The 23,090-nt window shown below is 42.3% G+C and overlaps 2 protein-coding genes across 2 annotated transcripts in view; one reads left to right on the top strand and one right to left on the bottom strand.

The window, feature by feature from the left end:
• thbs4a (thrombospondin 4a) lies at positions 1–10,633 on the top strand. The gene is made up of 23 exons (XM_086206014.1): positions 1–259; positions 1,193–1,390; positions 1,501–1,748; positions 1,866–1,968; positions 2,625–2,716; positions 3,640–3,691; positions 3,781–3,977; positions 4,060–4,197; positions 4,280–4,360; positions 4,441–4,593; positions 4,811–4,915; positions 5,000–5,107; positions 5,182–5,341; positions 7,164–7,282; positions 7,371–7,423; positions 7,511–7,595; positions 7,708–7,804; positions 8,557–8,735; positions 8,855–8,903; positions 8,986–9,182; positions 9,528–9,700; positions 9,775–9,914; positions 10,150–10,633. Exons 1-23 carry the CDS (start codon positions 178–180, stop codon positions 10,197–10,199), a joined length of 2,859 nt encoding a protein of 952 aa, XP_086062140.1. The 5' UTR covers positions 1–177; the 3' UTR covers positions 10,200–10,633.
• The window catches only part of serinc5 (serine incorporator 5), a 17,661-nt gene continuing 4,926 nt past the window's right edge, over positions 10,356–23,090 (bottom strand). Inside the window, exons 2-12 of the mRNA XM_086206015.1 lie at positions 20,314–20,481; positions 17,424–17,602; positions 17,127–17,209; positions 16,720–16,813; positions 16,040–16,251; positions 15,842–15,934; positions 15,273–15,399; positions 14,706–14,775; positions 14,463–14,499; positions 13,901–14,045; positions 10,356–12,394 (exon numbers count right to left, since the gene is read on the bottom strand). Of these exons, the coding sequence (XP_086062141.1) occupies positions 12,250–12,394; positions 13,901–14,045; positions 14,463–14,499; positions 14,706–14,775; positions 15,273–15,399; positions 15,842–15,934; positions 16,040–16,251; positions 16,720–16,813; positions 17,127–17,209; positions 17,424–17,602; positions 20,314–20,481 (1,353 nt within the window). The 3' untranslated portion in view covers positions 10,356–12,249. The remainder of the gene's footprint in view (positions 12,395–13,900; positions 14,046–14,462; positions 14,500–14,705; positions 14,776–15,272; positions 15,400–15,841; positions 15,935–16,039; positions 16,252–16,719; positions 16,814–17,126; positions 17,210–17,423; positions 17,603–20,313; positions 20,482–23,090) is intronic.

Consider the following 23,090-nt stretch of genomic DNA (forward strand, 5'->3'; position numbering starts at 1 on the left):
AAATCCATCTCACCTCGACTGAGATTCCACCTCAACATCTGGATGCTCAGCTTGTGCGACCACTTGTGTGAGGACAGGTGATTCGTCTGAGATACTCATTGATCCTCGGGAGGAAACGCATCAGTCTAACTTGGAATACAGGACATCTTCTGAGGTGTGTCCCAAACTGAAGCACAGATGAGGGTTGTGTGGGCCAGAGTGGTGGCTCTGTCTCTGGTGCTGCAACAGCTCGCGCTCACAGTCACAGCTCAAGGCATCGGTGAGTACAGGCTCCTCGCTGTCTATGACCTGCTGGAAAACTTAATTTACACGATGACTCTATGGTGCTGCACATGCTGAAACTCTAACATTGCTTTTGACTCTCTATTGTTTGGTCATGTCTTTTCCTCTTATTTGTCCACAACCATTTGCAGAGGTTTGGCCTGTTTTCTGCTCTTTTTATCTGCAGCCAGCTGCAAATATTGAAAGTAATTCAGTTTATTAGCTTGGTATGAAGTCAGCTAATTTGAAGCCTGCAGAGTTTAACTTTCCAGTAACCGTCTGACACAAATACATTCAGTCTTACATGGTAGAACAGTGCTAACTACCCTTCGGGAAAGTCTAATTCGTCTCGAATTTACACGCACATTTTTCCATATAATTTCCTGTCACTTCATGTGCCTCAGTTTTGCAAATGTGTGTGTGTGTGTGTGTGTGTATCTGCATAAAAGTGTGCCCCTGCATGTGTGTGCGCACCGTGAGGCAGGGAGTTTGTTCCAGTGGAAAGAGTTTATTGTGGCTCATTTTTGCAACTACCACTCCATAAAACTCAGCAGGATGCAAACACACGTGCCCGTACAATACACACGTGTGCATGCGTGTGTGTTGTTTGTGTGTGTGTATGTGTGTGTGTGTGTGTGTGTGTGTGTGTGTGTGTGTGTGTGTGTGTGTGTGTGTGTGTGTGCACAGACAAATACAGTCACAGTTAATAATGTAGCAGGGTGCAGTGAGTCAGCATTAGCAGTCCATGCTGTGAGCCAAAGCAATTAGGACATAAAATGTGAATCCGGTGAAAACATCTGGTGCAATAGTTGGAACCTTCTCCACTGGCCCGCTGGACGGTTCCTGCTAACGGACCATTTGCTTTTTATGCTCACCTATAACAAATCTACCACCATATAAAGCACGTTTTAACATTCCTCCTCTGTGTTAGTCTATGACCTTCTGGTGTCGCCGGACTGCCTGCCCGACTTGCTCCAAGGAAGCTTAAAGAATAAAGGAAGAGATGAAGCTTTCCTCCTCTCCTCCTTCAGACTGCAAAGCAAAGCCCCCACGTCTCTCTACAGTGTCATTAACCCGCAAGACAACACCAAGTACCTGGAGCTCAACGTGCAGGCCAAACTGAGCAAAGGTGAGTGAAACTACCAATGGTGACTTGTCATGACAGCTGCTGCATCCTTTCCCTGTCACTACACCCCCCCCTTCCTCCTGTCTTTCATCCTTGCTTCTCTTGATTTCTAGTTACTCTGCGCTACCAGAAGACCGATGGCAGATTTGCCACCACCAGTTTCAACCACGCCTCCTTAGCGGATGGCCGAGATCACCATGTGATGCTGCAAGCCAGTGGTCTACAGCGAGGTCCACCTCGCCTCGACATCTATGTCGACTGCAGGCTGGTTCACACTGTGGATGATTTGCCAGCTGCGTTTGGGTCGATCCAGTCTGGTCCTAACAGGGTCGCACTGAGGACTCTGCAGTCAAGCGCACAAGTAAATGAGCACAATATTACAGCATAGATACACAAACTCTATCTGAGTAGTGCTTGACTGATTTATACCCATCGTTCTAATGGCCTGAGTCCTTTTTGTTTTGCATTTCTGTGTCAGGATGAACTCACAGACTTGAAGCTGGTGATAGAGGACACAGTAGAAAATGTGGCAACTCTGCAGGACTGCAACATGCACGATGGTGACTCTCTGCAGCTGCTGAGTAAGAGAAAAAATACCTAACTTTTACACACTAGCTCACGAATTTCTATTTAAACCTACTTTGTGTTTTGAAGCATAATTTTTGCCACTAAAAGGGCAGATTTTAGAATATTACAGATGCTGTGTGTATGCTAGCTTATAACATGAAAAAAAAAATCTATTGAATGTGAAGTAATTACAGTTAGCATTAACAATGTCTATTAGCATTTTAACCAGTTAGCCCTGTCCTGAAATGTGACTTTTTCCATTGGAGGTGATAGTGAGAATCAGTTTTTGTGTGTGCTGCTCTCTGTTCCTGTGCTGGAAATAAAGCAACACTGGTGCTTCTTTCAACTTTCTTTGGAATTGATAACATCTCCAAGAACTTCAACGTTGAATCCAATTCTCTTTATGCATCCATGCATAAACTGCATAAGCTGATGCCGCAGAAGTTCAAATTTAGGGACAATTGATTTGGTTAAAAATCACGATTTGCTGCCTCCTTTATTTGGAGTTTAAATGATGAATGAATGATAGAGTAGGCCGGTTCTTACACATGGTACCTTTAAAAGGTGGCATGAAATATCCTCACCAATCCTCGCACGAATGAATCACAATACCATGACTCGTGTAAATCAGTAGATTCAAGTAAATTGTGTCCTAATGACCTGCCTGCAGATTTCCAGGGAAGCAGGACCGTACATGACCAGGTCACCATGATGGAACTGAAGAGTCTGCTAGCCGAGATGAAGGAGCTTCTCCACCAGCAGGTAACCTGTTCTCAGATGAGTCTGGTATGAAAAGAAAAACACTAAAATGTTGAAAGTGATTAGAACAATGAATATTCAATAAAAGAGAAGCCTGTTGTTGGGTTTTGAAATAGATTTTCTAATACAGTCTAATACTTTGATGATATTTGTTTTTTTATGCTTTAACTGCTGCTTGTAATTGCCAATTATAGTTAAATGGTTGTCCAGTTATTCACAAGACAATCTGTTTGTATGAAAATAAGAAAATAAAAAGCAGGTTAGCAGTGAAACGGTTAGAGAACAAACATTCAAAGTACTGGAACAAAGCACGTGGTGTGTAGACAGATGTCAAAAGGTATGTTACACACGCCGCGTCGCTACGTAGTTTCTTCCATTGGTTTAGATATTTTATGGAGAACTCTGAACACAGAAAATGTGGTGCGAACTGCTGCTGTTGGGAAGAATTAGATTACTAACTTGTAAAAGCAAAAGAATGTGGGCAGATTTTCAACTATTTGGAATTTCCTTTTCTTCTGGGTAAGACTGGTTTTGCAATAAATTCCACTGAAAAGGTAAAAAAATAAAAGGAGAATTCAGATTGCTAGAGCTTTTCTGGAGCTTTTCTGTTTCAAAACTTAATGAAACCTCAGCTACAAACAGCTGAATTGAAATTAACATGTAAGTTTACCCGTGCAGCTGAGAGGACTGGATGATTTCTGAAGATATTTTGGAGCAGAGGATTTGTTTGGAGATAAAGTGTCAAACGGGGAACCTGCTGCAATAAAATGTTTAAAACCTTCGTGTCAGGAAGCAAGTTATGGGGGCTTTCCAGCTGACACGTTTAAAAATTTGTGGGCTCATTCAGTGCTGGAAGGTAAAATGAGCTTCTATAAGCTGTATAATAATGACTCAAGTGTCCTTTCTCTATGCTCTGTCTGGTTAAGATTAAAGAGACTAATTTCCTGAGGAACACAATCACTGAATGTCTGGCCTGTGGTAAGAAGCACAAAAACAACAGATTTTTTTCATTTATTTATGAGACAATGTCACATTTCAACACGCTACTTTCATATGTTTTCGCTCAGGTCTCGGGGGAAGTCCAGCCCACACAAGTCCAGTTCCAGATCCACGTCCTGGGCATTTTATCATGCCACCTGACTGCCCGCCTGGGACGTGTTTCACACAGGACATGTGCATCCGAAGCGAGTCAGGCGGTTTTCAATGTGCCCCCTGTCCTGATGGATATACCGGGGATGGGGTGCACTGTGATGACATTGACGAGGTAGGATTTGTGCTTGTGCAGATTTGGGTGAGTACAAAGTGAAAGTAAGTTGTAAGAAAGTTGTGTTTGTGTTGTATTTCAGTGCCAGTTTAACCCTTGCTTCCCTGGTGTGAGGTGTGTGAACACTGCTCCTGGGTTCCGCTGTGAGAAATGCCCTCTGGGATACAGTGGGCCAGAGATTAACGGAGTGGGAGTGTCCTATGCTAAGTCAAACAAACAGGTGCAAAATTATCATTAGTGTCAAAGCAACTTTTATTAGCATATTGAAAAAGAAAACAAATATTTTCTTCTGATCTTCTCAGGTTTGTGAAGACATAGACGAATGTCTGAAACCACCTGAGACTGGGGCCTGCACGCCAAACTCACATTGCTACAACACCATAGTAAGACCACTGGGACTGGTCTGGAGTTATTCTCAAACTCTCCTATAATCTGGAATCTGACTCGATACTGTCCTCAACAGGGCTCCTTCCGCTGTGGAGACTGCATGACCGGCTTCACCGGTGACCAGGTGAGCGGCTGCCAAGGCTCCAGGCTCTGTCCAAATGGTCAACCCAACCCCTGTGACAAGAACGCTGAGTGTGTGATGCAGAGAGACGGCAGCATTGCCTGTGTGGTAAGAGTCCATGCCCATCCTTTTATCATAAATTATATCTCTGACGAGGGGGTGGTGTGACTCAGAGGTAGAGTGGCCATCTAGCAACCGAAGGTTCGCTGGTTCGATCCTCGCTTCCTCCGGTGACCATGTCCAAGTATCCTTGAGCAAGATACTGAGCCCCTGGATTATCAGCGACATCTAATCTGAAGCTGTGTTTCCTGATTGTGCATGCTAGTGTGGCGTCGGTTGGGCAGGTAACGGCTACATGTGTGGAAAGGACACAGATATTGACGGGCATCCTGACAATGACCTGCTGTGCACGGACATCAACTGTAAGAAGGTACTTATTCCATCACTCTCTCGCATTTAATTCATCACTGTATTAAAAGTTAATTTCGGGTGTGTTTTCCTATGTTGCCTCCAGGACAACTGTCTGTTGGTGCCAAACTCTGGTCAAGAGGACGCAGACAGCGATGGGATGGGCGACGCCTGTGACGACGATGCAGACAGCGATGGCATCAATAACATAGACGTGGGTGGCACATTTCCACAAGTAGACTCTTAAAAATTTCTCCCTCTCACCAAGCTCTCATGTGTCTCTCCCAGGACAACTGCTGGCTCGTTCCTAATGTGGACCAGAAGAACAGCGATAAGGATCTCCACGGCGACGCCTGCGACAACTGCCTGATGATTGACAATCGCAGCCAAAGAGACACCGACCAGGATGGGCTTGGAGATGAATGTGATGATGACATGGATGGAGATGGCAAGTTTTGTGGCTAATATATAACTCAGTCTTCAACATCCTAATCAGATAACAGAGAACCCAAAGCTCCACGCGGTCATAAATCAGCCTTCACATCTCTGCTCACATCGCAGTGTGTGGCTGTTCCTTATTCGAGAGGGAAGCGAAACCTGATCATAATTTGATTTTGCATGAGGGAGCAGACGAATGTGTACATATTACTTCCTGTGTCCGCTAGAAGGCCTAGCACATGCTAACTAAATATAATCAAATGGTGTTTGTTCGTTGTTGTTTTTTTTCTTCCCGTAACCACGCGGTTTTGCTTCTGCACAAATTGGCTTGTAGATGTATTCTCTTATCAAACATGAAATTCATAAAAGAGCTGGCCATGTCAAGACCAGTTACAGCAGATCCGCGTTATATGATGTAAATATTCTATGATGTAAATATCAGAATAAATGAAACCTCGAGGCGCCTGATTTACAGAGATCCCAAATTCACAGTGCTAAAGTGCATGTGCAGTCCAGGATGTTGGACATTATGTTGGTGCCCTCGCCACAAGTAGATCCGTTTGTGCAATTGTTTGCGATTGATATCGATTTGGCACATTTTTACACATGCAAACCTTCCAGTTACCCATCAACAAGTTCTTGAGGCGTTTCAAGCCAAATTTGAGAGAGATGTGGATGACCCATTGGAAGGAGTACTTCAAAGTGTGTGTGTGTGTGTGTGTGTGTGTGTGTGTGTGTGTGTGTGTGTGTGGGGGACTCTGAATTTCTCCTTGTCATCATGTGCCACCGTTACTGAGCCACGCCAAATTGTAATGGCTACGTTCTTGGCCCATTCTACACACCTCCACCATGTTTGGTGACATATTCCACTGCATAGTTTTTGTGTGCCACAGAAAACGTCACCTCCATGGTGGCGGTAACTCACCATCATTAGAGGGAGAAAGAGTTTTTCCAGTAAACAGAAAGTGGCTGACGAAGGCTATTGTGGGAGGTTCCATAACTGAATCAGGACTGTTTCTATTGCATCACTTAGCGGGAATAAATTCAGTCACATCTTTGAGAAACCTAATAATTGCATTTAAAAACAGCAGTGTGTGTTATCTAAACCACAGAGTGTCTGGACCTGTCCGTCTAGACATGAGACAATCCTCATCATCCTGTTCGGAGGAAAGGACAGACATTGTTTTCCCTGCGCTGGCTGTCTTTAATCTGTTTAAAACATCCTCGGGATCTTTTTGAGTCAGTTTCCATTTCACATCCAGTTCCGTCACTGGCATTCAGGAAAATAACTGAATACTTGCTTAAAATAAAACAAAAAAAACCCCAAAAAACAAAAACAGTCAACACCCCAGAAGCAAAAGTTGTTAAATGTTAAAATGTTCCTACGGGAATTGGGAGAGTTTGCACAGTTGTTTCTTCTCTTGATTGCCCTCTTAAAAAACATCTCATTTGTTCCACTGGAAATGTTTTAACTCCTCACCTTTTGCATTCCCTTTACCCTTGTACGTATGTTCAGTCTTCGTTTGGCAAGGCGCACACTTTGGCAGCGCTCCAGCCTCTTGATCGTTTGGTTATGTCTTTAACTCCGAGGCTGGATTGCATAGAGCTTGGTCATGTCTGTCTTTCCTCTGAAGGCATTTTTCCACGGTAAGCCTTGGCCAGACGTGGAAGGGAAAGCCTGGAAACTATTTCACCTTTGTCTTAAACAAACACTGCCATCTGGTGATGCATTGGACAGGCTGTGTCTGTCGGCTGCACTCTATCATGCTTTTGGACTGTCCTGTCAACACTTTAGCACATCAGGCAGAGTGTAAAGCTGTTTATATTCACAGGTTTGAAGAATATACTTGACAACTGCCCGCGAGTTTCCAACCCGGACCAGAAAGACAGAGACAATGACGGTGTGGGAGATGCCTGTGACAGCTGTCCTGATATGATCAACCCCAACCAGGTGACGAACAACACAAAAATACACACTCAACTGCAGCTACACCTGCAGCTACACCTGTTACCAACACCGTTCTGTCTTCCGGTTTTAGTCGGACTCAGATGACGACCTCGTGGGAGATTCCTGCGATGACAACATTGACAGGTAAACACTCAGAGACGCTCTGTGAATGGTTGTGAAGGTGTACAAAGGTGTAACGTGGGATTTAGGGATGACCTTTGTCTTTGTCAGTGATGGTGACGGCCACCAAAACACAAAAGACAACTGTCCCACGGTCATCAACTCCTCTCAGTTGGACACTGACAAGGATGGAATGGTTCATTTTCTCTTTATTTAATCTATAATGAGTCATTAAAGTACCTTATACATGTTTACATATAGATTCATCTGTGTTTAAACCTCTCCCGATGTCTCACATCATCCTGTAGGGAGACGAATGCGACGACGACGATGACAACGATGGCGTACTGGATGAAGACGACAACTGTAGATTATTCCCCAACCCAGACCAGAAAGACTCGGATAGTGAGTATCATTCAATGTTGCAATGACCTTCAAGCTAAAGGGATAGTTCACCCAAAAAAATGCGAAAAATTCAGTCACCATCTACTTTTAGCCTGCTGGAGTTTCACAGGGAGAAGTGTTGTCGTAACTCCCAACAGTTGAAGTGAATGGAGACAAATGTTTGAACTAAGTGGCTGAAAACATGGCGTATTGAGGCTGCAGGACTCCTGGGTTTCTTCGGGTCAGCACTAATGGAGGCATTTTATGGTTTATTATGTATTTTTTGCCGTTTGAAAATCGGTCACCAATCACTTCAGTTTTTTTTGGGAGATTCCTGCAACACCTTTACTTGCGACACTTCAACCGTGGACTAAAAAAATTGTACCTGGCCTTCCTTCAGCATGAGGACAAATATATGACGACGGAGTTTTCATTTTATCCCTTTAAACTAAATCTCTCTCACCTGCTTTAATCCCACATTAGCAGATGTCTTATTTGTGCGCCTGCAGATTAATTCTGATTTGTCTTGGTTCTCATTTGGCTGCTGTGTGTTATACAGGATTCTTTCAACTGCTACTCGTTTGTTTTCTTTTTTTAAATCTTTAGGGCATTTTGTTGTATGTATGCAATCTTTGTGGACTTCATGTTGAATTCCTGGCCAGGTTGCCAATGCAGAAGAGTTTTTTTTTTCTCAATAGTTTCTTTTTTATTTGGGTAAATGAAGGGTACAGAATTAAACCTGTCAAAATTAACCAGTGTGTTTTGCATTTCAGATGACAAAGTTGGAGATGCGTGTGAAGGAGACTTTGACAGAGACAATGTCATTGACATAGTTGACCAGTGTCCAGAGAATGCTGAGGTCACCCTGACTGACTTCAGAGCCTACCAGACCGTAGTGCTGGACCCAGAAGGGGACTCTCAGATAGACCCCAACTGGATGGTTCTCAATCAGGTGACAGATTACAGAAATTGAACCCTCTGTCCTCACACATGTGTTGTAGCTGTTTTCTGTCTATACTGTAGTAAACTTCTGTGCTGGAGATAGATTCTACTCTATTTTTTTCCTGACAGGGCATGGAGATAGTTCAGACCATGAACTCTGACCCTGGCCTCGCTGTGGGTCAGTAAAGCCTCATCATTTCAAACAGTAAAATATTGTCCTGTGTGGTCCTCTGCTAATCAGTGCTGTTAACCTTTTGTAGGCTACACAGCGTTCAGTGGGGTCGATTTTGAGGGAACATTCCACGTCAACACGGTAACAGATGATGACTACGCTGGCTTCATCTTCGGCTACCAGGACTCCTCCTCCTTCTACGTGGTGATGTGGAAACAGACGGAGCAAACCTACTGGCAGGCAGCACCCTTCAGAGCTGTGGCAGAGCCAGGAATACAACTCAAGGTGTGGTTGAAGAATGCATCCATCTTGTGCTTATTGTTTTCATCTGTTGGCAATAGGGACGCACAATAATATCAGCGTGTCATCTTTCAATGTCACGAATACGCGAGCTATGGGCTTTTCCAAATGTTTAAGAAAAAATAAAAGCGTTATTGTTTTTTAAATTTTACTTTCTTTGCCATGTTTGAGTGTGTTTTTCAGTATGTGAAAAAAATGTAAGTATCGTATACAGATAATACTGACATCGGGAAATTTCATCTATTGGCCAAGTTAGTTGTAATTATATCGTCATATTGGATATCAGTAACAAAATTTTTAAAAAAAACACTGTGTGGCTCCTCTCACCAGGTGGTGAAGTCTAAGACAGGACCTGGTGAGTACCTGAGGAACTCCCTCTGGCACACAGGAGATACCGCTGAACAGGTCCGTCTCCTGTGGAAGGACCCCAGGAACGTGGGCTGGAAGGACAAAGTGTCCTACCGCTGGTTTCTCCAGCACAGACCTCAGGTTGGATACATCAGGTACAGACACACACACACAAACACACACCAGCAAACATACACATCATAACGGACTGAGCGTGCTCTCCATCCAGGGCTATCTTCTATGAGGGTTCTAACCTGGTGGCGGACACAGGTGTGATCATTGACACCAGCATGAGGGGTGGAAGACTCGGAGTGTTCTGCTTCTCTCAGGAAAATATCATCTGGTCCAACCTGAAATACCGTTGCAACGGTGAGTGTGGTCGGGAGGCCATCTGGTGATGAAAGCTTTACTGGACTGTTTTCTGCTACTTGTGCAAGATGGTGGACCTCAAATTGTTGCCTAGGAGCCAGTTGGCACGTTTGTCAATTGTAAAGTGATCTGAGTGCCATTATTTATATTTATTGCAATATAACTCATGTCCTTTCACCACTAACTCTACATCTAGGCCTGCGTTCTCAGTAGTTTCTCTTCCTCATCTCCACAGACACGATTCCTGCTGACTACCAGACGTTCAGTGCCCAAAACACAGAGTGAAGTCTAAGAGGAGCTGAGACTGCTGGCAACATGCAGACATGGAGAAGCGCTGCCACAATCAGATCACGGAGGTAGAAAAACACAAAAAGACAAAGGTGTCAAGGAACTCTTTCAAGTCATTGAAGTGGCTTGAATGGTTTATTTGAAGGAAAGTGTAACCCGGGGCATTATACTCTTCTCTGATTAAGCATTGCTGAAGCAAATACATTGTTCAAAACTATGTTTATGCATTATCACCAACAGTTCTCAGCATTTTATATTACTGTTAAAATGCAATGCTGTTTTCAATACTTTTGAGTGCAATAAAATCTGGAGCATTTCATATTGAATCCTCATTCATGTTCAATAAAATCAAACGTTTAATATCAGATAGCTGCATGATATTGAAGCGTATGAATGAAATTATCATAAAATAAAATCACCACATGGTGTTTGATGGATGTTTTATTAAAAGGCTGAACAAAGCGAACCATCAGCAGAGCCCGCACAACTCATTTCAAACACGAGATTGATGCAACAGTGGCTACGGTAAGAAACAACCGTCACAGTGGATTCTGCTGATTTCTTTTGTATTTGTAGATTCATATCAAAGCTGCAGAGCACCAGTTACTTTGCATATTCATAATAATGACTGAAGTACAGGTTTTTTTTTTTTGTTCCCCAAAAATGTCACATAACAAAAACGGCAGGTATTTAAAGCCTAGCTTGAAAAAAAAAATCTCCACAGATTACAACATTAGCCCAAATGTACACATAAATAATTATTAAACACATGTTAGAACACAATAAGACAACAGGAGAACATATTGATTTTGATTATGTAAGAAACATAATGATTGATAAGTGGTATATTGAACTTTTTTACAATACAAAATAGTTGTTACACAGGTAAACCACAGGTGACCGTCTCTGTGAATGAATTCTGCAGTAAACTCAACATCCAGTGTTGAATAACTCAGCAACGACAGCTCTCATGCTACCTTCTTCTGACTAGTATGAGCTGACAGATGTGACAGGGCACAAAGCCCTCTGTACAGAAAACACGTACAAGCAATTTCTGATGTTCTGACCTTTTCTGTGTAACACCTCATAAACGAGTAAGTTGGTTGTTTTCTGACATCTACCTTTGGCAAACTTGTCCTCAGCTGTGTCACTTCAGCTCATTGTGAGAGGCAGACATCAACTAAAGTTCTGGAAGGCAGGTTCATTCAGAGAGCACTGCCTTGTAAGACTACGACAGGAGGAAATGCAGCACAGACTAACATGGGTTTTTCCTAAGAAAAGACTTTGCTCAAAGGGAGCGCTGAGACTGGCAAAACCTGAAACATTATCCTTGTGATCTAAGTGGATGCTTCACAATAAGCGAATTCTATAATATCAAAAAGAGCTCGTTGCATAGAAAACTTCTACAAAAGAGCGCAATATAATAAAGCATATTAACAAATACACATGAGCCTGAGAGATGGGTTTTTGAACAGAGCCAGGGACAGATCTAATTCAGTTGACACACATTCCTTCACTAAATGATTCCTGATTACTTCAAGACACTCTTAAATTAAAAACACAATTTCTCGGATGACATTCATAAGTTGAAATAAATTTGTCCCAAAACTTTGCTACAACTTCATGGTCCAAGTGTACAGAACTGAAATGCCTGTCTGAGAGTAAAAGCACCAGAAAAAACTGACACACATGACATAGAGAATACTTATTAAAAGCACTTTCAGATTTGAAACTTACAGGGAATGAATCTAGAGCTCATACTGATTCCTTATGTACCTCAACTCTCAGAATTCCCTGTATCGTATCAAAGCTGGAAGTAATACAAAACTCCAAGAGACAGTGGTAGTAAAAATGAGCTAAAATACCATCAAGGTATTAACAGCTTTTACATTGTAAAACAATAAACACTAGCATATAAAACAAAAAGGCAACAGATAATCCTCCATTTCAGATGCTGAGGGTAGTGTAGGGTTGTGTTCAAGGTAAGGAAGGGGAATTGTGGTCCCAGTAATCAGAGTAGCCTGACCCCGGTGCAGCGCCGTGTCTCCTAGGCTTCAAAGCGCTTTGGACACACCATGGGAGCAATGAGGGTCCACATGTATACGATGAGGCAGACCCAGCAGGATGCCATCTTGATCCAGAACACAGACAGGCTCCCTTCCAAAAGCTTTTCAATCTTGTGGTCATCATAGCTGAAAAAGAGGTGCACAGTTGGAGAAATGAGCAGAGTAGGACAGATGCTCATCATACAAGAACAGTGCAGTCATTCAAGAGGAAGAGAAGAATGTGTATTAAAAAGTATTTCTATTGAGTTAGTTTTACTGATGTCATAAAACAAGGTCCATCCAAAGTCACTGTGTTCGGAGGAGGGCCAAGGCTAAATAAATCTGTGCTCCCTTCTACAACTTGCTATTTATTATTTTTGCCACTTGAGGGCAGCAGAAACAAATTATGAACAAAAGAGGGGTTTGCAAGTTGATGTGGGAACTTGATAGCAATGACATGTTAACTAGCCAAATATTAGCATGGTTTTGTGTTTCTGAGTTTGTAGCCGCCTGGCAAATACAAGTCTGCCATTCACTGCTTACACCTCTGTATTTAAGTCTACTAACTTCGGGCCGGAATGTTTGCCTCTTCAGCTGCTAAAAGCTCCATGTCAATGTTCTGCTATGTGTTTCTAAGCATTCTGAGAACTTTTTGACAGAAATCTGTAAAACATAAAACTGAATATATGCAACAAGCTCTGTCAAGCTCAGGGGAACGGGAGAAAAATCTGTGTCAACCCCAGTGATACTCACAACTCATTTTAATGAGAAACATTAAATGCACTATGAACAAAACCTATGTTTGTTATCAAGAAAAAAAGCGAAGGCCCTTTTCAAACAATTAGCTGATGTAGCTTGCCTTCACTCCTCGTGCCCCTGTATGTCATACCCGACTGTCTTACCTGGCCTTACATCTCATCATTTATCAAAATGCTGTCTATGAAAACATAAAAACAACACATGCCAATAAAGAAAACCATTGTGCTGCCAGTTGACCTAAACAATAACATTTACCACAGACACTACATTAATCTGCATTATATTTATCTGTCAGTTTGTGCTATAATTAAATGAAATTGATTGTTGTGCCTTATGTCTACAGCCTAATTAAGCCTTCAGCGGGGGGTTACTGGGGGCTGTTTGAGAAATGTTAGGGTCTCCCGATGACATTAAAAAAGGGAGGAAAGTTCATATTTGAACTGGTTTCTGCTGGTGGTGTTGACCATGACAGATGTTTTACTTAAAAAAAAAAAACTTGAGTGTGTAAAAAAACACACTTCTTCAATGACTTTTTGGAAATGCTTTGAGTGTCATTGAGGAATATTTTGCTGATAAAACTGGCTGAGGAATCGCATTAACTCTTAGAATCAATATTATTTTAAAATAACTATAAAACATCCTAATTTTGCCTTCTAATGCTAAACTGACTATGATCACAAAAGGTGACGAGGTACATAATTCTACCAGGAGGACCTTGAGGTGCTGTCAGTCTAGATTTATAAACAGCCTAGACAGTGAGGACATACCTTCTTCTGTCCCCTTCTGTCTACATGCTGGTGTATCAGTCTGATTTACAATAACTGGAATATTTCATGCACATACACATAGACATATAGTAATTACAGTGAGAGAGCGAGAGCGAGAGCCACTTACTGGAACCAGTTGGTTACGGTCATCATGACATATAGGGAACCGAGGAAGAAGACAAAGTGGAAATACCAATAACAATAGACAGTTCCCTCTCTCTCGTCATACACCACGTTCTGGCCTGCACCTGTCTTTTCATCATCATAGTCATCTGAAACACACATACACACAAGAGGATGTGGGTCTCAGTCACACTGACTTGAAAGATTCCATTTAATTCTTATACTGAGCAAATGCACTCCATAAAAGTGGAGGTATTTTCATTTTGGTTGCATCTCTGGCTCGATGTTTTTCTTCCAGCAGGGGGAGATGTGAGCCCACCCTCAATCCTACTTCCCCCACTGGCCCTGCTTCTCTGTGTGTCATACTAACCTCCTAGTAACAGTGACATCATCTGTGTTTGCTGACCAATACTTTCTCACCATCCTCAGTCTTGCTGAAGAATAGCAATGAGCATAGCCCCTCTGTGTGCAAACACTAGCACTGGGAACACACACACTGAATGGGGAGCAGGGGGAGGGGAATAAAAAGATGTGACAGCGTAGAAGAATAATTCCTTTTTTCTCACCTGTGTCATCACCAAAACAAAAACAGCAGCGAGCTCTCTGCAGGATAAAGACAAACACGCAGGTTACATCCAGCTACAATGAAATATTTACAACAAATACATGAACAGAGTCCTGGTCTCAGGGTCACATCCGTTTGATCAAGGACGGTGTAAATGGAAGTGCCTGGTGAGTTGGATCTCCCCTGTGCTCTGCATACTTCATCAATCCACACTCCAAGTAGCTTTGAATATTTGTGCCTTTACCTCAGTCTCTGGTTCACTGCTTCTACACACTCTAAGTGCTGCCGAGCTTCGCCTGGTTGTGGATGTCAGGCTGGAGGGAGGGTGGAGAGAGACGAGAGGAGAAGCAGATAGAAAGACAGATGGAGGGAGAAACGTTGTTATTCCATCACCAAGTATTTTTCCAATAATGTGCTCTTTCAGATTGCTTGAGTGTAATTCCCTCTCCGGGGAAAGACCAAGAGACACGATGCCTCCACTTGATGGGAAACACATGTGGAAAAATGCAAAGAACCATAGTTCTGGCCTCTCACGCCATTAGCTCAGTTACAGCCTATCATGCACTGCCTCTCCCGAGTCCAACCAATCGTTACTAACCTTACTCTGTTGCTGCAGCTTGCCATAAAATACATTACTTTTATTCCAAAGGGCCTGTAACAGAATTGCTGTCATTGAGTTTGTATTGCTGCCTTTCAGTAATCTATCGATTAGTTAAAACTGATGGCGATGACACCAGTAATGTATAACTTTACAGGACAAATGACTGAGTATGTGTATAGATGCTGTGATCAGGGTGGACATGTGTCTTACCAGGAGTAAAGGACACAGCCAAAAAGGATAATGGCTCCCACAGCGGTGACGATCTTCTTGTCGCTATCTGTCCCAGAATTGAAGGGGAACGCGCACACGGTTGTGTTCACACCATCTCGTTCCACATCTAGAAATCCAAGCAGTATGTTTCTAAGTGACTGTGACATAATAGGCATGTGCTGATATGAGATATTTATAGAGAGATTATCTTTACGAGAATATGTCTGTGTAGAGTATTATCTGCACGACTACTGTGGAAACGGGAAGCCGCGCAGATGGAAATGCGGTAAGAGAACAGAGACTCTGCCAAGTTCTTCATTTTAAGAATCACATCTAAAACTTTAGAGTAGCTTCTGAGTTTGTTTAATCATCATAGAGCTGCTAATATCTTATCTTAGACAGGTTTGTTTGACCTCTTAGGCATATTGTGTTTGATCTATATTTTTTATTCCAGAGACACCCTGTAAAACTACCTGTTGGCTGAAACAGGGGCTCGATAAAACAATCCAAGTTGATCATGAATTATGGCTGCGTCTTCTAGGTGCAGATGGGGTTTTGTTCATACTTACACTCTTTTGGTTTGCTGGAGAAGGCTGAGAAGGTGAGGTACATAACGTACACACTGATGACTCCAGGCTGTAACAGGCCAGATGTGGGCTGCACTGCAGGGTGACAGAGAAAAACAGGATACAGTTGTTCCAAGATTTTAATAAACAGAGGGAGACTGACTGTATGAATAAGATAAGCCTGTGAGTAGCTGGTCTTACATTTCTGTATGAATGGGGAGATGGCAAGCAGAGAGACAATAACACAGAGGCTGCCATTGATGCCTAGGAAGATCTTGTTCATGAGACAGGCCTCTGGGTGGGTGTAGTACAGACCCATGAAGGCAACGGCTCCCACTGCGACACTGAACAGCACCAGAGTCACGAAGGCCAGAGCCGCATACCACCCACGGTTATACTTCACTCCCGAACTCCTGCAGACCGAAATAGAGTGGGAGGGAGAGAAAGAAAGAGTCAACAGAGTGGGAGTGTGAAAAAGACAACACAGAGAAGGGTAAAGCAAACTAAATAATAAAATATTGAGACAGTAGGGAACGAAAGACTGCCCGAGAAAAACAGAGTCAGTAAAAAAGCTATGTTTGGCAAGTAATTCCTGATGGAGAGAGGGAACTCAGCACACACTCCTGAACCATATCCCTTCTGTGAATCCACACAGTGCCGGCCCACTGCCAAGGCTGCCTTCCTCCCACAATAACACAAAGCACAAGACTCCCTCTTTCCAAACCTCTTTTTATCCAACTAACCCCACAGAAGAATACACCCGCCCTCAGAGTTTCTAAAGAGCAAATAAAAAGCACTGCATCATTTCTATTTACATGGTGGCCATGCGTCCACAGGAAGGTTAGTGAAATGGGAGCAGAGGGAAGACATGTAGCTCTCACCAGTTTGTGTTCCATCGGTGAGCAAACTCCACCAACAGTATGAGCTGGATCAACAGGAAAAGGATCCCGCCAACAACTCCAACATAGCGCCAAACTATCATATCAGGCAGAAGGAGGGACAGAGATGTTGTGTTGGAAATCTGCATTCACCGGAAACCAGTAAATCACTGCATGGTGTTGTAATTTTTAGTCATCAGCTTAAGCAACAAGTACAAGAACACAGGTACAATTGTGACACGGTTCTAGTTTCATTCATTTTCTATTATTAACAGTTCTTTTCTTTTATGTTTTGCCACCAAGAAGAATAATATATCAACATTTTTCTTTTTTACAACAAGTATACAACAAATCATTCAGTTTTAAACTAAGGATCACAGCTCATGCAGTGTTCAGTGTCCCACGTTTACCTTCTAGAAAGATTTCCTCCTCTGGAAGGAAGAAGCCTCCAGAGCAACACGCCACAAGCACAATGAACTTCACTAACCAGAACCTGACAATTAAATGACGACAATATTACAAAGTAAAACTTAAGGCAAGTCAACAAAACAGAGAAAAAATTAACAAAAAACAAATCAGTGAGCAGAAAAAGTTCTGTAAGCAATGACAGGAAAGTTTCAACCAGAGAATTTTAGGAATAATAAAAGACGGGCTAATATGTAGCATTTTCCTTTTCTTTACGAATATCACACTGAAGGACCTCTTACCCGTTATGCACGGCCGCCCTGCAGCCTGTGCTTTTGTTGATGCGAATGGTGAAGATACAGAAGAATAAGAAGAAGCAAGACATGCCGAAGCAGACCTTGTAGACGGCAGAATAACCAACCAGAGTCTTACAGTTTTCCCCTGCTTTCATCTTCTCACACAATTGACTATAGAAGGGGATCTGAGAAACAAATCACAAGGCCAAAAAAAACAAAAAACTTAGATTAGCTCATTGGTGAGTTGAACCTGCCCCCCCTCCATCCCCACAGCACCTCTGCTCATGTTTGTCTAGCCCTCAGTGAAAAGACCCAATAGTGTCTGTTCTGAGCGTCATGCCTCTAAAGGAGCAGAAAGGGAGAGCAGGCAGCGACAACAACCTCTATTTCTCTCCTTGAAGCCTGCTTTCATCTCTTGTTCCCCACAGGCTGTTAGAGGGGCATTACAACTAACTGTCAGTATACACAACAAAGGGCACAGATGAATAAATTAACTGCCTTTTATCAGAAATTCAGGGGAACTGCAGGAGAGAAGGGGGCACAAGCAAAACATAATGATTGGGAGATGCGAGAGACATCCATCTTGAGGTATGAATACAAATACACCTTGACCAACAGAGGGTTACATAAAAGGAAAAATCAAAGTCAGCCATTGGGACTTTGGCATGGCCTTCAACAGAAAATTGGAAGTGGTTCGGTGGCTTGGTGCCAACAGAGGAGTTGGCCTTTCAATTGTAGAACTACAGAATGGAAGATTAAATATTTGTTCCTTCACCGCTGTTGAGATATAAATAAATGTTAAATAGAAGGCAGTTTTTGAAGGAAACAGTGCTTTACTTTCAGATACTGACAAAGTTGTCAGCAAGCGTCACCAGATGATTACTTTGGTCAGTAAAGTTGTGTGGATGGTGACATGCCAGCAGATTGAGATGTCATCACCTCAGTGTGGAGCGAAGTCCAGAGCCAGATCAGCACGTAGAGTAAAAAGCCCATTTTGGAGCTTTTGTCTCATGTTGAGGACCATATTAGCATGTCCATGGTGTTGTGATTAAGAGGGAAAGGGGCCGGCTGTTTCAGACTGCTGTAAATCTTTTGAAAAAAGAGCAGCGCTCTCATCGGCACAATGGCTGCTCTCTTAGCTGGGACTTCCCACTGTGCTCAGAGTGCGAGTGACACTGCAAGAATATATGTAGGGATGTGTTGCGTGGGGCTATCAGAGGCCATTTTGTGTCTGGATAGCACTTTTCCAGGGTTCTATGCTCACAAGAAGCTGCACAGTAGGGAGTCGCTTTAATACAGAACTGTAGACACTGGCAGAGGGAGGGAGAGGGAAAATAGCAAAAGGAGATTGGTGGAAAAAGATCTGCCTCTTCAAATCGAGCATTCAGCAGAGGAAGCTTTCAGTCACTGCCATAGCAACACAGGCAGCTGATGTATCGTCAGGGTGGCAATAATAGAGACACCTCTTGTCTTCCAGTGTATGAAGATAATATACATACTGTATTACTTCTGAAGGTCAGATCACACAAAAGGGATGAGAAGGCATCATATGAGGGTATCATCATGGACACCTTGTGTCAGACTCTACAGTGGGCTATGACTCAGGCCCAGCCAGACCACATGATTACTACATTTCAAGCAGGTGACAGTACCCTCCATAGCCTCCTAGATTGGTTGGAGATCCTCATACAAACCACAGGAATATTCAGCCTGTTAATAATAACGAATCATAACTTTTCAACAAGGTACTATGGGGAATAAGCATGAAAACTGTTTAATTCAAAAGAAAGAGCAACAGCCCCTGCTGCATATTCTCCAATTTCAGAGCCTAGGCAGGAGGTTAAGACAACCCCGCCTGCTCGACTGTGAAGACACACCCGGGGTCTCTGGGTAAAACAGTGTGATGTTACATTCACAAGATTTTTTCTTGTTTGAAGAAGAACCCGAACCACAAATGGTGGCTGACCTGACACACAGGGACATTTCAAAATATAGTATATCTGAAGGACTTGCAACTTGAAATGCATCGTCTTTCCATTAAAGTTCTGCTCCATGTTCATTTGTGTTCCAATCATAGCAGTCAAATGTCTGATGAACCACAGCAGACTTTATGTAAAAATAGTTCACTTCTGCATAGTGATGTCTAGGGAGAAACACAGTAGCTAGCAAAACACTGTAAGGGCCACACTATTCAGACTATTGCTGGCTTTATTTACAATGTAGAACCTCTGAGCTGGCATCCATTTCCCTGGAGGCCATTTGGAAACCAATGACAGAATTAAGAGTTTAAAGTGGTTTTCTGACTGGCATAGAATCCAATCTTACAAAGATTAAGTAACACAGACATAACTTATTTTGAAGAAACCCATTTAGCAAGATTCTTTAAACTTGAAAGAATTAACAGGCTGACATTTCCCAAATCAAATGAGACTAAAAAAAATTAACTTTGTGTCAAGGACCAATTTTCCCTGCTGACCTGTATTGAATTTGAGAGAAATAGTAGCTACATGTACAAGCTGGAAAATACTGAACTGAATAAATGAACAATACTTTTCCATGTTATTAGAAAACATGACATAATGCTCAAAATAATCTTATAATGTCTTGGCTGACAGCTAAATAACTGTCCAACTGGTGACGCCCAAACTTGAAGGGGTTTGTCTCATTCTCAGAACACAAATAATGAACTTCATGCAGAGTTCATCGTGCTAATCTTCCAATAACTTATGTTATAACTATTTTTCCCTGTTTTTTACTCACCTGCAATGTTTTTATATCTGCTGAAATCTCTTTAACTAAACCCAATCCCATTTGGGGAGTGCGTGGATATACAGTATGTGTATTTTGGGAGACAAAGACATTGCAGTACAGTGGTTTCTCCTTAAAGAGTACTTACACTGTCTTTCATGTAATGCTCCACTGTGGGGGACATCATGATGACACAGATGATGGTGACGAGCAGGAAGTAGAGGGCATACATGAATCGGGTCCCTGTGGACTGCTTGATCTTAGGGCAACAGCTGCAGCAGCAGGAGCAGGCCGCTTTACCACAGCAGCAAGCCAGCTGTACACAGAAACACACGAACAATGGAGGAAGGTGGAAGAGGAGGGTAGAACCATTACCATACTATTATTAGCCATTTGATACAATGATAATGTATTTATGGGACACTCAGGTAAGAGAGGGCAAGGATTGAAGTTCTCATCTTTCAATAATCCTGGTAACCAAAATATCAAATGCCTTTGATTGAAGTTTAACATTTAATAATGGCAACACAAATGTTTTAAACCATGAAAGTAAAGTAGTAGTGGGTAATGGAGCAAACGTGAACATAGAAATACACAGAAAAAAGACAAACATTCTTTAAATGATATTAAAGAGAAGAGGAAAAAGTTGTTTGAAGGTTGATATTAACCGGGACACTCAAACACTGAAGACTATAAAGATTCCAGTCATGTTCTTACTGTCTGGAACGTTAATTATCCGTAGACCCTCAGTTCAGATTAGGTAAAACACAAGAGCTTCAATTTAGCATAATTCTGCAGTATTTATGACAAGTGTGAGTCCAAGGACATGTTGCCACTTACTGGATGAGAAAATACAAGATATTCGCTTGGCTGTCTCTGCTTATTCGTGTATTTTAACACACGACTCGACTCACCGCATCATCAAAGTAGCAGCTTTTGATCAATGTACAATAGACAGTGAAGTCTCTTGTCTGAAAACACACACACACACACACACACACTGCACAGAGGCCCACTCTGTCTCTTCTGACAGGCCCTCATATAGGAGGACAGTCTCCTAAGGACAGGCCTGCGTTCCATTTGGGGAAAAAGGAAGCTCTATAATTATACAGAAGAACATCTTTCTGCAGCCACTCCACCCTACTTGTGAGACTCTTCCAACCACCTCTTTTCAAGTGGAAAACATCCATAAAGTGAAACAAACTTTTGTAATGATAAAGGGAAGTTTCTTGCGTAGGTTGTGTGCCAAGTATAGCCTTTTAGAACCTCAGGGAGAATATATCCCTTGATACTGTCGGTATAGCATGAGGTAAGTGGTGGACTATTACAGGGGGATGGAAAATCACTTATCCAACAATTGCCCATTGCATTATTAATATCAAACAAAGGGTCTGAAACATCTTACAAAAACTGTTATCAATTTATATTTGTGCCCATCTAAAGCCTACAGTTACTTCATCCTGTAATTAAAAAACAGCCAACTCACACTGCTTACAATAAATGGTGCTACTTTAAACACCATTAAGTCTACACAGTAGTGCGTCACCATAGTTGTTTTATCTCAGTCTTTGAGATTACATTTAATCAGTACTGCTGCAATTTAACTGTTTCCAGCCTTCTATGTTGCTACATTGCTAGTAACCACCTTGTAGCACGAGTGTTGTTCTAGTTGTAAGGTTACTCGTTCTTTTTGCTTTGAGCAGAAGGAAGGATGACCTTGGCTTCTTTTTTTTTTAACAGTTCTCCTAAAACACTCCCTCATGAAACCAAACCCAATATTGTTACAACTAAGTTCTGTCGAAGAGCTGAGATGAAACACAGCTGTTTCTGTTGTTCTTGTTGCAAAGGAATAGATTTGTATTTTCTAAAAACCATGAGCCAGTAAAAGCACAGCAATGAGCAGGTCCACCCGTCATTCCTAGTCTCATCGTAGTAGAGTGACCCACCTTATAAATTTGAGCATTTTGCTATCTTGTGAACAGATTTTAAACATTTTTATAAAATACCCTAACTACACCTACTGGGTCTAAAATAAAACAAAATTGAAAGTAAAGTCAAGCTCCTGTGAAAGAACGAACCTGTCCAGTCAAACAGAATTTATTCAAACATGTGTAAACCAGCTTCCCATGCTATTCACATGCCATAACAGCAGAATGATCTGAAATTTGGCCTACCGCTGTGTCGTATGGGAAACAGCTGAGGGCAGACATAGAGAATACCTTTAGAGCTTTAGAGGACATTGCTTTTAAACAGATTAAAGACAGAGTGAGACCCATTTGTTCACATGCACACAAAAGACATCATGTAAGGTTTAAGAATGACTATTTAATTCCTGAAAACAGTCATTTATATTTTATAATTCTTTAAAATTATTGGCTACATCACATTGTTGCAACATGATCACCAGGTTTCATATGACCTACAGTCTCCATTTGCCTACACACAACTTAATAGTTTAAGAAATTTTCCTCTTTGTCTCCACTGCACCCACAACTTCCTCAACAGGCGATCAATTAACCACATACTGGAAGTAAGCAGGGAACACTGGGGCAATTTGAGCCATTAGTGTTTGGATTGCATTACTTAGGGGAGGTGTTTCTCCGTCGGAGTACATACAGCAAACTCTACAGAGCTGATGGAAGGAGGGGGAGCCAGGAGAGGGGAATGTCTAAAGGAATTCCACTACACACAGATACAAAAAAGGAGTATCCATGGTAACCAACACTGACCCTACCCACTTCATGACCCTTCCACCCCCCTTCTGCTGCATGGCTGCCCTAAGATCATGTCGACAGGTGGTCAGCGTGTCTGCGACGCTTGGCCCTTCTTCAGTATCAACAGCTACCCCCCCCCCCCCCACACACACACACAAGCTTTTGAAGATGCCTTCACCACCTTCAAAAGACCACCACCCTATAACCAGTT

This window comes from Aulostomus chinensis, chromosome 6 (genome assembly GCF_037954235.1).
Source record: "Aulostomus chinensis isolate RoL2024-O1b breed Wild chromosome 6, RoL_Achi_v1.0, whole genome shotgun sequence".
Classification (NCBI taxonomy): Eukaryota; Metazoa; Chordata; class Actinopteri; order Syngnathiformes; family Aulostomidae; genus Aulostomus; species Aulostomus chinensis.

Bases quoted from the DNA above. Each gene is read 5' to 3' on its own strand.
- thbs4a (XM_086206014.1), top strand. From the start codon at position 178: ATGAGGGTTGTGTGGGCCAGAGTGGTGGCTCTGTCTCTGGTGCTGCAA. The intron at 260-1,192 runs GTGAGTACAGGC...CCTCTGTGTTAG, and splicing joins AGTCACAGCTCAAGGCATCG to TCTATGACCTTCTGGTGTCG. The intron at 1,969-2,624 runs GTAAGAGAAAAA...ACCTGCCTGCAG, and splicing joins TGACTCTCTGCAGCTGCTGA to ATTTCCAGGGAAGCAGGACC.